The sequence below is a fragment of the Equus przewalskii genome, chromosome 17 (assembly GCF_037783145.1).
Source record: "Equus przewalskii isolate Varuska chromosome 17, EquPr2, whole genome shotgun sequence".
Classification (NCBI taxonomy): Eukaryota; Metazoa; Chordata; class Mammalia; order Perissodactyla; family Equidae; genus Equus; species Equus przewalskii.
The window spans coordinates 50,533,141-50,550,808 of NC_091847.1; the positions used below are offsets into that span (position 1 = coordinate 50,533,141).

Consider the following 17,668-nt stretch of genomic DNA (forward strand, 5'->3'; position numbering starts at 1 on the left):
GAGCTGTCGAGGAAATGCCTTGGGACTGACGAACAGAGGAAATCTACACACAGTTAATCCAAAAGGAAGCACATCAGCACCTGCAAGTCGTCAGCCGGGTCCTCTGGCATCCACCGGCATGCATCTTTTCCAGAGGACCTCTTACTCAGTGGTGTCAGTACTTGGCCTCGTTATGCCTCTTATCAGCAAATACCTTTTTATTCCAGAATGGAAAACAAGCTAGCAATTAAATGCATCCAATATTGATGGTTTATTTCCATAAGTCACCAATAAAAGAATGAATTTAATTTTAATACATTTATTTTCGTGTGATTCTTAATAAAACACTTTCAAAACATTCTGTACATTTCAAGCCACTCAGAACTGCATTACATTCTATAAATGTGATTTTGGGGGATGAGGTGCCAAGATGTTTCTGTACAAAGATGTACAATATGTACAGTCACTATAAGTGCAAGCTGTGCAAAGCAGTCTAGAACACTAATTCATGCCAAGGCTCAGAAAACATTTCAACACATGAGACTAAAGCTTGAAACTGCGTTGTTTTTTTTCCTGGGCAAATGGTTACTTTATAAACAAATATATGTATATGTCACATAGAAAGAATAGTTTGACTCCTCAGCTCAGTCAGCACCATGCAGCTGACGGGATACATTACGGGGCTGCTCTCCCAGGCCTCTCTCTTCAGGGAGCCATTTTGCCACACTCAACGGTCTTCTCATCACTGAGCCGCTGCGGCCACCTTTGGCTGAACCACAGCAACACTAGGAGATTTAAATTTGGGGAGATAAAGGCCAAACTTGTTTTCAATGCCAGCAAAAGTGGCTGTGGCGAGTCTGTATCCACCGATGTGATCAGGATTGGCGGGAGGAAGGCCTGCAATGCGTGACTTGGGTGTTGGTTCTGAGCCAGAGGGTTTGCTGTTGGTGGGAAAAAGCCAGTGGTTAACGTGCTCCAGACTGATGCGGGCGGCAGACAACTGAACATTTTTAGCCTAACTCATGTGCCAGAAAGAAGAGTCTCCAACTATTTCCTTGTCGTCTATGCTGCACTCGTCATGATTTACAGCTGCTTTGAAGGCAACACATTCACGTATTTGAATTAGCAGAGAAATGGCCTCAATTTCAATGCTTATATATATATAAATGGATCCACAGAGAAAAGATAAGAAAATACACTCAAATATTAACACTCTCTGGGAAGTAGGATTACGGATGATTTTCTCTTACACTTTTCTGTTTTCCAAATTTTCTGCACTAAGCATAAATTAATCATAAGAAGTTTATATTTTTCTTTTACTTTGACATAATTTTAAAACCTAACTTTTTGAAGAGTAGACAGACTCATAAAGGATATTACTAAAATTATTTAAAGAAAAATAGATATAATTCTTACTTTTATAAAATGTGAAAGCACGGAAAAGCTTGGCTTTGTAAGATTGCTGTTCTAACTGTCTTTTAAGTCCTTCTACATCTCGGTTCAACAGGAAATTTGCTACTTGGCCTTTGAGCAGGAAACGGGTTCACAGGTTTATGACATGAAGACTCAGATACAGGATTTGATTTTCTCCTGAAAAGCTGATCATTGCTTGCTTTGGGTACAACCTTTCCCACCCAGAAAACTCAACAATGCCCCTTCTCCCCAGCACAAGCATCAAGTACCATGCTTCACGAGGCCCAATTTCTGGCCTCGATCTCACCAGTGATTATGTCCATGGGTATAACCTCTCTTTGAACCTTTTTTGGGGGCAATAAATTCGCTCTAAGAACATTTATACCTAATAATAAATTATGGTGAATAATGAAATCTGAGGTGTGAAAGGGCTTGAGTGTCTGAAAGAAAGTTCACAAAAGTGTTACTAACACAAGTTTACATTACTTGTGGTGAAAAGGTCATATAATAAAATCCAAATGGTAAGGACCAAAATCATGAAGCTCAGTATTTGCTTACACTAAAACAGACAATTATGCACATAACATTTTAACTTGCTGCCTCCCGAAGATTTCCCTAAGTAGCTGCTTAATACTGCGTACGGTGTTGCCCTGTCAAGGGCTTACTCCACTAACACTGAGGCTTCTCAAGCCCGCTGTTTGTTTTAAATGCATTGGTCCTGCAGGATTCTCAGTCCTATCAGTGTCTGAGAGTTCCCAAAATGCCTCTGTAGGCTAAACAAAGACTTGTTTTGGTTTTGGTGCTTTCTTTATAAAGGAAGTGAAGAGCTGCACTTACAGGCCTCCAAAATCAATGTAAAACCACCGCTGGAGAAGTTCGTAGGTGACCAAGGTAACACCAAACTGGGGAGAGGATCGAAACACTCGAGCTGAAAAACAGAGATAGGAGTGGGGGCACTCAACACCAGGACGACTGTGGCAAAGACCAGCAGTCATTAATGGGAGCAGGACCCTAACGCCAGCCGGCCATTCCGGATGGCTCCCCTCCCTACCTGCAGCCCCTTTCCAAAATGCTGAAGGCCCCTCTTCCCGGAGTATCTTCCAGAAACAGTCAATGACACCGCTGTATGTCGTCTGGCCGGCACGGGCAGCCACTTGCAGTCTTGTCTTGATGACATCAGCAGGGGTCACCAGAGAAGCAGCAGGCACACCTTTCAGGAGAAAGGCACATTTAATTAACCCAAAGTACCTTATAAGGATAGAAATACTGCTAACGTCTAACAATATAGTTAGCAACTTTGCTGAACTCAGAGCTTCTTAAATAGATACTGGGCACTAATGGAAACAAAGATATAAAAGCCTGTTAGCTGCTTCAGTGTGGTCAGGGCAAAATTCTTTTTTCTTTCTGAATTAGGAAAATCACTCACATTGCATGATCCCCTAGAACGGTGAGAGGAAAGAAGTGCAGCGATATTACTAGGACAATTCCCATGTGTTCCCCCTTAGGTTTCAATGATTTTACTTCTTTTTTTTTTTTTTTTTTTTTGAAGAAGATTAGCCCTGAGCTAACATCTACTGCCAAACCTTCTCTTTTTGCTGAGGAAGATTGGCCCTGAGCTAACATCTGTGCCCATCTTCCTCTACTTTATATGTGGCACGCTGCCTCAGGATGGCTTGATGAGTGGTGCTAGGCCCACGGCCAGGATCCAAACCAGCAAACCCAGAGCCGCCAAAGCGGAGCACGTGAACTTAACCACTATGCCAGCACGCTGGCCGCTTTACCTACTTTTTTTTCTTAAACAAGATGCAAACATTTTCATGGATAATAAGAAATAAGGATAATGTCAATTTAACGAGCTGCCAAATGCATCTGACACCAAAATGTCGCAGTTTTTTCGCTGATTCTTGTCACCTTACTGTGCAAGGTGACTATCAATACTCACCTGCTTGAGAGGCTAACTAGAGAACGGACTGTGACTCCTTCCAAACATGCCTACATGACAGAAGTCAACATAACTGGAGCAGAGGAGGCCAGGCAACCAGTTAAGGAGCAAGAGGAGAACTGATCATCAAAAGGCCTTGTCAACCCAGCCCTGTGCCCAAGCTCTCTGGGGTCCTGTTGAGACTGACCAGCAGCAGGACACACAAGATGGATTTCACAGCCACACCTTTTACGTATAACACAAAACAGGGACCACAGAAGCAAGCTAACCTTCCTTACGGGGAAGAAATTCAATTTGGCCTGACTATCGCTGAACCATCACTAGGCAGATGGAGCTGGCAGACCGGGGCGGGGGCGGGGGGTGTCTGTTAAAGAATGAGGCAAGCACCTCCTCCCTGCACAGCCCGGCGCCTTATTCAGATGAAACTAGGTAAACCTGCCTTTGGAATGTTCTGCATTCTGAATGTTCTCAGTACCTGCCAGCAAAGTTCTACTGGTAAAAATTAGAAAAATTCATCTCTCGTTCTGACAACTGACATCAAATGTCCGTGGGCAAGAAGTTGGTGCTGACAGGTCCATGGAAATGTTTACTTGGTTCTGTCAACCATTGGCAAAATGCCTGTCCACAATTAGACTTCTCTTTGGCTCTTTTTTGTTGCTGGTTGGGAAGCACAGAGCAAAGACTGGAGGGAAAACGTGCTGGCTCCCCTTTGAAACTGGGAGACTTTGGTGAGTACCAGAAAGGGGCTGGACGAGCGCTCACTGCCAAGACTGAGAGGTAGATTTATTGGATTTCAAATGTGCAACTGACTGAAGATACAAATGCCCGATGACAAGGGATTTGCAGGACCCCAAATAAGGGCTTGAAGCTCCCCAGGAGAGTTTCTTAATCACAAGTCATGCCTTGTCATCATGGGTGAGAACAACTACATGGGTCACCCAGCATCCTCAGGCTCCCGCCACACCGCACACGTGAGGAAGTCCTCAGGATGTCCTGCTGTGTCTAGTCAGGGCACCAGAGGAGAAGGAACCCAGTGAGAGCTACACAGTACCATGAGCCCAAGGGGTCAGAGCTACACTGAGCACTTGGGGACAGCGTGTGGGTTTGTGCTCACCCTTCACATTTCTATCCTGACCAGCTGTAATGGAGAGAGAACACGTGCCCTTCCCTTGCTCTGTCATTTCTGAGTGCTGGTGCAGCAAGGACGCCTGGCCCTTCCCTTCTATCCCAAGTCAGCTCTTTCACAACTCAAGAGGAAGGCTAGACACATGAGATCAGAAGGAAGCATCTTAGCAAACTGCTGCATTTGTTAGGTTCCCCTGTCCCATGGAAGCTCTTCTGTGCCTAATGTGGTGTCTTAAACCAGATGAAGGGCTTACTCTGTTCCACTGACATTTATTGAGTTCCTATTATCACTATGCTGGCCATGTAGGGAAGGCAAGGATGAGGAGAATGAAAGCCCTGCCCTCAAGAAGCTCCCAGTCTAGTACAGAGGATAAAACTTATGCAAACTACCATGAATAAAAGACAGAAAGAACTAAGGGACAGAGAAGAGATGCCAACCAAGTACTGGGTGGTTTGCCGGGCAAGTATCACTTACATGGTCTAATGAAGATGAGGGTAGAAGGAACAGAGCTTCTTTTCATGAAGAAAGCTCAATTTTGAGCTAAATCAAGTAGGTTCCAATATACAGAAATCGAAAGTGAAGGCATGCTAGTTCTGTGCATCAGCATGAGGTACAACAAAGCAACTGACGTGATGAAGAACTTTTCCACCTTAATGCTTAGCTTGGCTGCACTCAAGGCTTCAGGGGTGCAGAAGGCTAAGAAACACGTTAATGATGAAAGCCCAATTTAGATGGGCAGATCTAATTTGGCTCCGAGTTGCTAAGCTGCATTAAGCTGTTTATCCACATTATGCAAATGTAATTAACTCTCATCAGAATTACAGCACATTCCACAAAGGAGAAAAAGTGATCATATTTAAACTAAGTCAAATACAAACAATAACCCTTCCAGAAATAAAGGGGGAAAGTACGTTGAGATTCTGTACTTCTTAAAGAGAATGGGGGGAGGATTCTTTTGGTTTAGAAAGAAAAAATTATAATTACCTGCGATGGCTCCAGCTGCAAGGAGGTTTAAACCACCCACATGTCCGTTTTCATCAGCCAGAAGTAGTTTGCAATGAGCATAAACAGGAAAGTAGATTGCAGAGAAGGGAATGTCTCGGAGGAAACACGCTTTGGCACCCTGTCGCACAGGGAGGAAACAGTACAGAACGGTTGTGTAAACAGGGTGTGAATGCCCACGAGGAATCCAGGGTGACATGCCTGGGGTGTCCTTCAAACAGCATCGGGACTGATAGGGAAGGGAAGTGGGGAGAACACGGAAATACACATGGCTCCAGGTCTGAGAAAGGCTGGTGGATCCTGGAGTCCTAGACTTGGTTAACTGGGTAATGATGCTATTCTGACAACTAACAATTTTCTAGTATTTCCAGTATAGATTCAGTTTTTAGGGCTAATAAAAATTCAGTTCTCAAACCGCTAGGCTGTGAATGCTGTTTGGCTTTGGTGGGTGTGAGGGGAGGACGTGTGGGTGGGAATAGACTTAGAAACCCAAGATTAATAGCTTGATTCCAAAGCAACCAGCAAAGGCAGCCCCCAAAAATGAACAAATCACCAATTCAATCTACATCAGCTCAGAGCCCCTGAAGTGCCTGGTCAGAAGCCATCAGCAGGGGCAATGGAAAAGGAGACGACTTCTCCAGGGAAGGGTAGAAAGAAGCCACCAGTCTCCCCTCCTCATTCCCCAAAGCCTACACTGGGAGGACTAGGGGGACCAGACAAAACATCTTAGCAGGATGTTCCCATGGGAGCAGAAAACCACCCCAGGACAGTCTGTCCCAGTGCCTGAGGCCACTGTGAACACCTTCCTCAGCTGCTCAGGAGCCCACGCCACTCCACTGCCCAGGGCTTCACTGAGTCAGGCGAATACACCATCTTTGGCATTTGTTTCCCTAATGACTCTGCTTTTAAAAGATAAACTCAAACATTAAAAAAAAAAAAAAATTCCAGGGACTCTCTGGAGGATGATACAGAGAGAAACAATATTAATAAATTCAGCTCTCAAAGGGAATACGGAAAGGACGGAAACTGGGGCTGGAGGCAAGGGAATGTATACAAAACTCTCCCAAGATAGGTATCATGGGTTATTGCTCTCCCAAGATGGGTATCATGGGTTATTGCTCTCCCAAGATGGGTATCACGGGTTATTGCTCTCCCAAGATAGGTATCATGGGTTATTGCTCTCCCAAGAGACCTGTAGCTGGGTGATGCTAATCTAGAGGATTTCTGATTTTCAGCTACAGAAGCCAATTTCCACATTTCTACAGGGACAGATCTATAAATAAATCAGATGCTATGGAATCACAGTTGTCTCTAGCAGCTAAATTTACATATTCCCCCCTTATACCACACAAAAGAATGGAAAGAAATACTCTCCCTTGTTTAAGAAAAGTAATAGCTTCTGCTCCATTACATCTGATCTGTAATGATGGCAGTAAGCATACCTGCAGGGAAGGGATCCATTGACTGGCATTTTGCTAAAGTACAGTACACTCTGGGTTTTTTAATGGAATTCATTATTGACAAATCCCACCACTTAACTTCTTAAAGACCTGAATCCTACCAAACTCGACTACTGTTTCACTGTGGTCAAATTATTAAGACAAAGAGAAGCTCCTACTGGGAAGATAACAATAGAGATAACTCAGACTCAAAATAAACATAAGCCTACTCTGAAGTCCTAAACCAGCCCAAAGAGAACACTAATGAAACTTTTCCCAAACCTGCCATCAAATAAAAGGCTGTGAGCCTGAAGCCAGCAGGCCTGCGGTGCTGGCCTCCCTTGCTGGCAGCTTCACAAAAGCCTGGAGAGGACCACAGGGGAGCGTGTTTGCATATCACACCCCCTCTAATGGAAGGGTCCTGATTTCTTCTTTTTGTTTGATTTTCTACTCCAGGGTCTACGCTGCTGGACAAGATTGCTTTTCCATTTGGGGACAGAAGTCTGGTTTCTGCATTCTTTCATATTTCCATTGAGTACATTACAACCTCCCTACTGAGACAACCCGAGGGAATCCACTCACCTTATACAGGCCAAAAAGGCCCAGGTCCCGGAGCACGTTCAGGGCACTGACCCTGGGGCCTGTGGTGATCTCTCCAGCTACCTGCAGACGAATCTTGACTATCTCCAGGGGGTTAGTAAAGATGACCTGAGAGCCGCCAGCCTGCAGGCAAGGGAGGAGACACAGAAGCAGATTTCCAAGTCAGAGCCCGACCAGCCATGTAACCAAGAAAAATCCAGAAAAGCCTCCACATTGTACCACTTTACGTCTCCCTCTTCATGGGGGAATGAGTCTGACACTTTGGCTTGGCCGATGCTAGAGGGGCTCACAGGGATGGTCCTAAACTCTGTCTCAAGCCAATCTATGTCTGGGTTTGTTTCTATTCGAAATGTCAAGAGTGCTTCTCAGACCAGTCTTTCCAGGGTCAACTCAGCCATATCCAAAATGGCAAAACTAATAAACTCACTTGGAAAACAAAAGTGAAGCCAGAGGTGGCAGTGTGGGGCTCCCCAGTGAAAGAGAGAGAGAGAGAGTAGAAGGCTGGTTGGTATCTTTTAAAATCTAGGGCTAGAACTCGGATCACACTGGTTTCTTTCCTCTTTTTGGTAAGCCTTCTCTAGCTCAGCCACCTGCTTCTGCTTCCTCGGACTGCAGAGCAATTAACACAGCTCTGTCCCAGAGAGGGGCCTTAAGTCTGAGGGAACAGTCTCCTCTGGTTCAAATCTAAAACGTGTTATCCCGAGCAAACTCTGAGACGGATACACAGCTACACCCACACAAAAGGAGGGAATTTAGAAAGATAATTTCAGTATCATTTCAAGACAAAAGCAGAAAAACTCTTCAAGGCAGAGCTGGGAAATGGAACATCTAGTTACCACGAGTACCACATGGACAAATCAAAGCCGTACTCCACACTCTCCAGTGGTGAGTGACAGAGATTTGAATTTGGATAATGAGAGTGTATCTGCATCTGAAATCTGTTAACCAGTACAAGGAAAAAAAAAAAGAACGTTTAAAACTGCTACCAACTCTAACTCCTTGCTTGGTTTTTGTAAGAAAGAAAAAAATGTGTGTATGTATATGTGTGTGTACATCAATATATAAAAATATATAAAAATAAATTTTTTAAAACATAAATATATATATTTATCTCCATTCATGAAGCGAAAAAAATCTCATTTGCACATCTTCATCTCACCTGTAGCTCTTTACATTATATAATCATAACCAGTCACATAATCATCATTATATTATACAATCATAACTTCACGGCAATAGCATGTCACCCGTGAAACAGGAAATGTGTGCCACAGGTATAGAAAGATCATAAACAATGCCCATAAAACTCATGTGCAGCATTCAATGCCACTTCAATACTCTGCCTACACTCACATTCCTGTTCATTTTTGTAAAACCCACAGCTCCCCCAGGCCTCCTTCCAAGGGGCAGCAAGTCCCAGCCCACTCTCCTAACTGACCTGGGGCTAGAAACCCCCAACCACTCCTGTTGCAATCCTGACCCCTTACTCCTGTCAACATCCACAGCTGCCAGCGCAGACACAGATCCCTTTCGTCTTCGTGGGAAGTCTATTGTCCTGAACTGCCTAGGGCCCTGATCCTCTTTTCATCCACCAAGCATGGAGGTGCAGCAATTGGCCATCTCCCTCTGGATTTCCTACAACTCCCAACTCCAGACCACTGACACACAGGGCCCCAAATGAGACTGACCCAATTTTACATGTTGATGTGCCTGTGTTTCTGTCTCTTTTAATCTGTTGCACTGCAAGCAGGAGGAAGCATTTCAATGTTTCAATCTGAGCAAACAATACTTTCAAAAGGATTGCTGGGTGAAAAATTATGTTAAAATGATAATCCAAGTAATTGCTCCTGTAGCTAGTATTAAAGACCAAACCAATTGAAAAAGTCTACTACTTCCCTGAGATCTCTTGTTTCAATAACGGTTGCGCAGACTCTCTTTGGGAAAATGCGCTTTATATTCTAAAGCAGATTTAACAAAAGAATACAAGCACAAATTTTGATTATAATCCCCAAAACTTGCCACTGCCAGATGATGTCAACCCCTGGGTGCCACTCATTAAATGTGGACATTATATTTAAACAAATACAAAGTTCTTTCATGTTTTAATCACCAGTAAATTATAACATCCCGCAGAGCGGGAGTATCCCAACCAGCATTCCCACACCCCACAGTTCCCTCCTCCCTCCTTCTCTCACGGGCCCTTTTGGAAACAATAGTCAGTTTATTGAGATTTGTACTCCTTTAACAACTCTTCAAATTTCTTTCTGAGTGTACACGTAAGAGGTTTTCTATTAAAACCGTATGATTAAGAGAAGGAAATGACCACATTTTAAAACATAAACACTGACTGTTGTATGCTTTGATGCCTTTTTACCCAGCACACATACTAAGTCCCAACAATCAAGTGAACACAACCACAACACTGAATTTATATATAATAATCATAGCATATCATATGTCATATACATCAAGTGAGAGTGGAAACAATGAAACAATGACACTACAGCAAGGCACACATCTCTGGGTTTGTTTCACACCTACGTCCTCTGCTATATTTGAAGGAGGAAAACTTCTAGCAATTGCATAATCTGTATCTGCTTTAAATATTAATATACATTTTTTTAAACTCTATGGTAGGCCTAGGAATATGAAGGCAAATACTATCCAGAAACACTAAATAATTTTAGAAAAAATAAACATTGTTATTTAATTTATCTACAACTTTGGGTATTTTATAACACTTAAAGGGAAATATACATGGCAAATAGGCACTGTCCTTTTTTAAACTCTAACCACTATCTCATACATATTAAAGTAGGGGTGGGGGAAGGGAGAATAAAATTTGCAATTATTTCAGTCATTCTGGTAAGAAATCTAGTTACATAGAACAAGGATTATGTTATCACATCCTTAACTGAATGTTTCCCCTCTAAGAAAAATACAGGAAAATATCATTTCTCCTCTATTTTCAGATTCTACTGATTGTAAGTGATATCATTAATTTAATAAGAGCTTTTCAGAGGGAAAAAAACACTACTTACAGCAAATACAATGATTGAATATACAGAATTTCAGGAGTGTTAACTTGTGAAATAAAAATATGGTAACTTTTCAATGAAAAAATATCACTAATTTTACAAATATGCTAATGTTTGCTATTTTAAGAAGCAACAAAATTAAACAGAAAAACATTTAAATGCCCAATAAGGAAATAGTTAAGTAGAAACAACTAGATGCTCTTAATCAAGCAACAAGATTAGGTAATAAAATCATGCCAAGTAACATAAACAGGACATAAAATATTCAGTAACCGTTGATCACAAATATGTCAAAATTTACCTAAGTTTATCAAATTCAGAATGGCTTAGAGATTAAGACATTGGTTGCCTCCTAGAAAGAGAAATGAGTAGCTGGGGGAAAAAGTTTTCAAAGTGTATCCCACTGTACCTTTTAAATTCTGAGTCATATGAATGTATTAACTACTCAAAAACAAAAACATTTTAAAAAATAAACAAGAACCAGAACTGGTCTTAGACGCAGTGCCTTCTTTTAGAGACTAAGTTTTCTCTCATACATTGTTCCCCATGATAAATTTGGTAATTTATATAGTTTAAATGCATTTGTAAAAACCAGTTAGCACTAGTTATCTGTGGATCCAAAACTTTAAAAAGGCTTATCTCTCTCTCTCTCTATAAATATATGTATGAACATGAAAAAAATCTAACCGAATATAGGTAGTGATCTGAAAGAACAGACACCAAGATACACAAAATTTCAAACTAAACTGTGATGCTGCACAGCTACGGAGGCTTAGACAGACACTTGCTGCTTCTTGTACTGACGCTTACATCACATAACACCATTCCATACAATACCTTTGGTGAATTTTTTCACTCATCAAATCACCAAAATTAGTTTCTAACCCTCTAATTGCTAAATTTCCCTCTTCAAATTTTCTGCTTTTTTTTTTAAAGAGAGGCAAGCATTAATATTAAAACTGACTTACATGTTTTCATTTTTCAGTATTAAGTTGTCATTTCTTTGTTCTAGAACTGAATTACAAATGACACAATAAAAGGGAACAAATCTCATTTTGAATGAGAATTACCTATATACAACAGAAATGGAAAGAATGTAAAAACTTCCATTTAATCTTGTGTCACATAAATTTTTTTTAAGTGAGAAAATAAACCAACTAAAGCTGACAGAAAAGTTAGAGGAGAAAAAGGCTGTAATACTGAGATGTCGCCGTGCCTCCTGACGTGCCTGAGGCCACGGGGCTGCACACAGGATTAGGCCTGTTCAACCTCCTGCCCTCACAGTCCCACCCCAGGGGCAGAGTCCACAAAAGGGCTGGGGACCTGGCCCTGCTTGTGCCAAGTCCCCCGTTTACTTCCCTCTTTGATCTGCTGTCTCCTTTAGTTTGGAACTATTTCCCTCCAACACAAATCTGAACAATTCATTATGAAGTCTTCCCTTACAGAGACCGATGAAAATCTAACTTCAATTTAAGGCCGCACCAGCTCCTTAACAGATGTACAAAATCTGTGCATTTAAAACAATCAGACAAACAGCAGAAGTAAGAGAATTAGTTGTCGCTAGGACTGACTCAAGGGGAACAGGAACAGACAGTGACTCTGTCTCTCACGCCTTCAACCAGACTTTCTCAGATATTTTATAAAGCAATGGGGAATGCTCCGGGTCTTTCTAAAATAGTCTAGGATAGTGACAGTTTAAAAGGAATCAACTGCAATTTGCTCATTGCTGAGTGATGATATACACCAGGGTGTTAGGGTACGAACAGATAAAACTACGCATACCCCCAAGTAGGGTGAAGGAAGAGTCAAAATCCCTGTGTACCTACCATAAGCCACTTTGACAGAAACAGATACGGATTTTTTACTTGTGTTCACATAAGTATGGAAGCATAAAGTTGGAACCACACTGACTCTTGGGGGTGGGATTTGGAGAAACCATTTCCAAACAACTCTTTAGAGATGTGTAAGCTCCGTGGCTGAGGAAGACACAGCATAGGGAACTGGCCGGCTATGCTTCTTGGCTCCCAGGATTAGTGATTGCTGCAAATAGTAAGCGGGCTTCTTGCTGCACCTATATGCATGTGGGTGTGGGTGTGTGCGCGTGTGCACACACACACATAAGCTGAAGGAGGAAGCATGGAAGAGTGGAAAGATTCTAGGTTTGGAAGGCTGTTGACCTAGATTGTCATTAACTTTGTGACCTTAGATAGGTCATAACCTTTCCATTCCTTGGTTTCCTAATGAGACAACAGGGATCTCAACAACTGCCCTATGTACCTCACAGAGCTCTTGTGCACTAATGTGAGACACTATGCAGACTGAACGCAAGATACCAAGGGAAGGGATGTGTTCTCCAGAAGGTACGCTCCCAGAGGGCTGAGGAAACGCCTGCAATATGACAGGATCACATTAGCCCTTTGCTGAGCAGTGAATACATTTTGAGTTTTAGGACTTCTATCCATTCACAAGTATACACTCTCTGAAGAAGGTAATGTGATCAGGTGAAAGTGCTGTGGTTACAGTGTAACAACATAAAAACAGGTACTTACCAAAGAGGTGTTTAGAAAATACATATAGGTCAGTCCTAAAAGTATAAAGTACAGGCTTTTAAAATTTCTCCTTGGTTGACTTGGAAAGACAAATTTTTTCTCACTTAAGTTCATGGATATGTCTAAGAAACTCTACATTAGGGGCTGGCCCCGTGGCCGAGTGGTTAAGTTCGCGCGCTCCGCTGCAGGTGGCCCAGTGTTTCGTTGGTTCGAATCCTGGGCGCGGACATGGCACTGCTCATGAAACCACGCTGAGGCAGCGTCCCACATGCCACAACTAGAAGGACCCACAACGAAAAATATACAACTATGTACTGGGGGGCTTTGGGGAGAAAAAGAAAAAAATAAAATCTTAAAAAAAAAAAAAAAAAAAAGAAACTCTACATTATCTTTTTCTTTTGAAAACCACCACAGACACCATTAAGATAATTAGTAGACAAGTCATAGACCAGGAAAAATATTCATAACACATATATCTGATGAAGGACTGTATCCATGGGATATTAAGAACTCCTAGAAATCAGTAATAATAACCTAATAAAAAATAGGCAGAGGAGTTGAACAGATACTTTACAAAAAAAGATATATGAACAGCCAATAAACACATGAAATGATACTCAATATCTTTAGGCACCATGGAAATGCAAATTAAAACCACAATAAGATATCATTTCACACCAACTAGAATGACTAAAATAAAATAGACTAAGAACATCAAACATTGATGAGGATGTGGAGTTCCTCATACACCGGTGATGACACTGTAAAACGGTCCACCTACTTCGAAGAACCAACTGGCAGTTTCTTTTAAATTGAACATACACCTGCTCCATTCTACTCTTAGATATTCAACCAAGAAAAATGAAAGTACATGTTGACAAAAAGATTTGTACAAGAATGTTTATAGCAGCCTTATTTATAACAGATAAAAACTGGAAACAACCGGGGCTGGCCCCGTGGCCGAGTGGTTAAGTTCGCGCGCTCCGCTGCAGGCGGCCCAGTGTTTCGTTGGTTCGAATCCTGGGCGCGGACATGGCACTGCTCATCGGACCACGCTGAGGCAGCGTCCCACATGCCACAACTAGAAGAACCCACAACGAAGAATACACAACTATGTACCGGGGGGCTTTGGGGAGAAAAAGGAAAAAATAAAATCTTTAAAAAAAAAAAAAAAAAAAAAAAACTGGAAACAACCCAAATGTCCATCAACAGAAGAATGGATAAGCAAATTGTGGTTGATTCATACAATGAAATAATGCCCAGTAAAATTAAAAACAAACAAAAGACCAACTACTGATACCCACACAACAAGGATGACTCTTGAAAACACTATGTTAGGCAAAAGAGGCCAACCATGAAGAATGCATTTTGTATGATTCCATTTATATGAAATCCGAGAAGAAACAAAACTGGTGACATAAATCAGAACAGTGGTTGCCTGGGGGAGTGGAGGAGTGATTAACTAGAAATAGGCGTGAATGAATTTTCTGGGGTGAAATGGTCTATCTTATCTTGGGTGGTGATTTCATGGTTGCGTACAACTGTTGAAACTCACTGAGTTCACATCTAAGATCTGCTCAATTTTTATACGTTAATTATATCTTAATAAATTATCATACATGTTAAATTTTTATTATATATACCTATATAATTGGAAAAAAAGAAAGAAAAGCCACTACAAACTTGAATGGGCTCATCCAGATTTATTTTATTTTTTTTGCTGGGGAAGATTTGACTTGAGGTAACATCTGTGCCGGTCTTCCTCTACTTTGTATGTGGGTCACCACCACAGCATGGCCATCGACCAGTGGTGTAGGTCTGTGCCCAGGAACTGAACCTGGGACCTGAAGCACAGCGTGCCGAACTTTAACTACTAGGCCAAGGGGCCAGCCCTAGATTTATTTTGACACATGGAGAAGGCTCTGATTTGATTCCTTAAGAGACCATTATAGAATAAAAGGAGTTGGTCTTAAAATTAAAATACTTGGGCTCACATGAAACCTGCAGCATATATTAGCTGTGTCATTTGGGGTGAGAGAGTTATCCTTTCTGAGCTTCTGTTCCTCATCTACTTATTTCATAGGAGATGCCAATAGTGAATATTAAAGTACTTTGAATATTCTAAGTTAACATTACAGTATTATTCCTGCCCACAACAGATATCATAATCATTTTTTTTTTTGAGGAAGATTAACCCTGAGCTAACATCTGCTGCCAATCCTCCTCATTTTGCTGAGGAAGACTGGCCCTGAGCTAACATCCATGTCCATCTTCTCCTACTTTATATGTGGGGTGCCTGCCACAGCATGGCTTGCCAAGTGGTGCCATGTCTGCACCCAGGATCTGAACCGGCGAACCCTGGGCTGCAGAAGCAGAACATGTGAACATCTGCTGGCCCCCAGATATCAAAATTAAACAGTCAATTATATTTATGTCTGATATGGACATGTAATATGTGTGTGTGTACATATATATATGTGTTCATACACATATAAAGAGAGACTTTCTAATAGAAAAATAAAAACACATGGCCTGATAAGAATGGCTTACCTATGAAAACAAAGGGAAAAAATTATTTTGAAACCTATTGTTACATATACACTACACATACAGCATTCATAACAGACATTTACTGAGTAACTATATACACACAGATACACTCTTAGTCCATCCCCAGCTAAAGAAGGGCAAGCAATTAGTAAACCTAAAGTTCAATTTATAGATACTACAACAAAAAAACTTATGCTAGCACATCTAAATTATCAAAAATTCTGAACTAGTAAGTCTTTTTTGAGAAGGTTTTGATATAAATATAAAAAAATTGGGGTAATGTTCACAATGGAGATGTAAAATTTGAAAACGCACACTCTGTTTATACTTATATTTCCAAAAGTTATACTCTATTTCTAAAGTGAAAAGTTCCACTGTGATTCCCTGCTGCCCTTAGAAAGTGAGAGCTGCTTGCATTTCCAATCAAGAAGTCAGAGTCAATAAAACTTCCATCTGGTTTAAAAAAGAATGTACGTGTGTCTGTACCTATATATGCACATGAGCATGTGCACATGCGCATGAAAACGTTAGAAGGTAATATACAAAAATGTTGACAATGGAAAACAAAACTGTTATTTGGTAATATATCTGTTCAAGGGAAATGACCCTAAAAAATTTAACTTAAAAATTTTTGTGAAAGGTCAAAGACCTAAATGTCTAAGAGCTAAAACTATAAAACTCTTAGAAGAAAACAGAAGTATAAATATTTGCGATCTTGGATTAGGCAATGATTTCTTAGATATGACACCAAAAGCACAAACAACAAAAGAAAACATAGATAAATTGGACTTCATTAAAATCAAAGTCCAATTCTTTCAAGGACACAGTTAAGAAAGTGAAAATATTTGTAAATCACATATCTGATAAGAGACTCTAAATATATAAAGAACTCTTGTAACTCAATAATAAAAGACAAATAATCCAATTTAAAAATGGGCAGGAGCCAGCCCTGTGGTATAGTAGTTGAGTTTAGCACGCTCCGCTTCAGCGGCCCAGGTTTGCGGGTTTGGATCCCAGACGTGGACCTACATCACTCATCAGTCATGCTGTAGCAGTGACCCACATACAAAATAGAGGAGGACTGGCACAGATGTTAGGTCAGGGCTAATCTTCCTCAAGGGAAAAAAAAGGGGAGGAGAGATTCTGATGGACTTTTCTCCAAAGAAGATATACAAATGCCAATACATTCATAAAAAGAAGCTCAATACCACCAGTTGTTAGATCACAATAAGATACCACTTTACACCCACTAGGATGGGTATAATGAAAAGACAGATAATCACAACTGTTGACAAGGATGTGGAGAAATCAGAACCCTCATACACTGCTGGTAGGAATGTAAAATAGTGCAGACACTTTGGAAAACAGTCTGTCAGTTCCTCAAAATACTAATTAGAGTTACCATATGACTCACCAATTCCACACCTAGGTATATACCCAAGAGAAATGAAAGCATTTGTCCACACAAAACTTTTTACATGAATATTCACAGCAGTATTATTCATAATAGTGGAAAACAACCCAAAGGTTCAACAACAAATGAATGGACAGACAAAATGTGATGTATCTATATAAGGAATATTGTTCAGCAATAAGGCCTGCAGTACTGATACACGCTACAACATGGATGAACCTTGAACACACTATGCTGAGTGAAAGAAGGCAGACACAAGAGGCCACATAGTGTACGATTCCATTTGCATGAAATGTCCAGAATTGGTGAATCTATGGAGATGGAATGTTTATTGGTGGTTGTCCAAGCCCTCCTGGGAGGAGAGAGGGAAGGCTGGGGGGCAACAGCCACAGGGTACCAGCTTTCTTTTTGGGTGATAAAAATAGTCTAAAATTGATTGTGATGATAGTCACACAACTCTATGAATATACTAAAAAATACTGAATTGTACACTTTAAATGGGGGGAATTGTATGGTATGCGAATTATATCTCAATTTTATTCTAAAAATTTTCCTGAAACATAGCAGGCATTCAATGAATGAGAGAATGAATAAATCAAAGAATGAAAGAATGGGA

General features: G+C 41.0%; 1 protein-coding gene across 16 annotated transcripts in view; it reads right to left on the reverse strand.

Moving 5' to 3' along the window:
* Nucleotides 1-231: 231 nt before the first annotated feature.
* SLC25A12 (solute carrier family 25 member 12) overlaps nucleotides 232-17,668 on the reverse strand; it is a 191,082-nt gene continuing 173,645 nt past the window's right edge. For all 16 annotated transcript variants that reach the window (XM_070580136.1, XM_070580148.1, XM_070580135.1 and 13 more), the window contains 5 exons: nucleotides 7,484-7,624; nucleotides 5,445-5,583; nucleotides 2,444-2,602; nucleotides 2,230-2,320; nucleotides 232-920 (listed from right to left, as the gene is read on the reverse strand). In XM_070580136.1, the coding sequence (XP_070436237.1) occupies nucleotides 722-920; nucleotides 2,230-2,320; nucleotides 2,444-2,602; nucleotides 5,445-5,583; nucleotides 7,484-7,624 (729 nt within the window). In that variant the 3' untranslated portion in view covers nucleotides 232-721. The remainder of the gene's footprint in view (nucleotides 921-2,229; nucleotides 2,321-2,443; nucleotides 2,603-5,444; nucleotides 5,584-7,483; nucleotides 7,625-17,668) is intronic.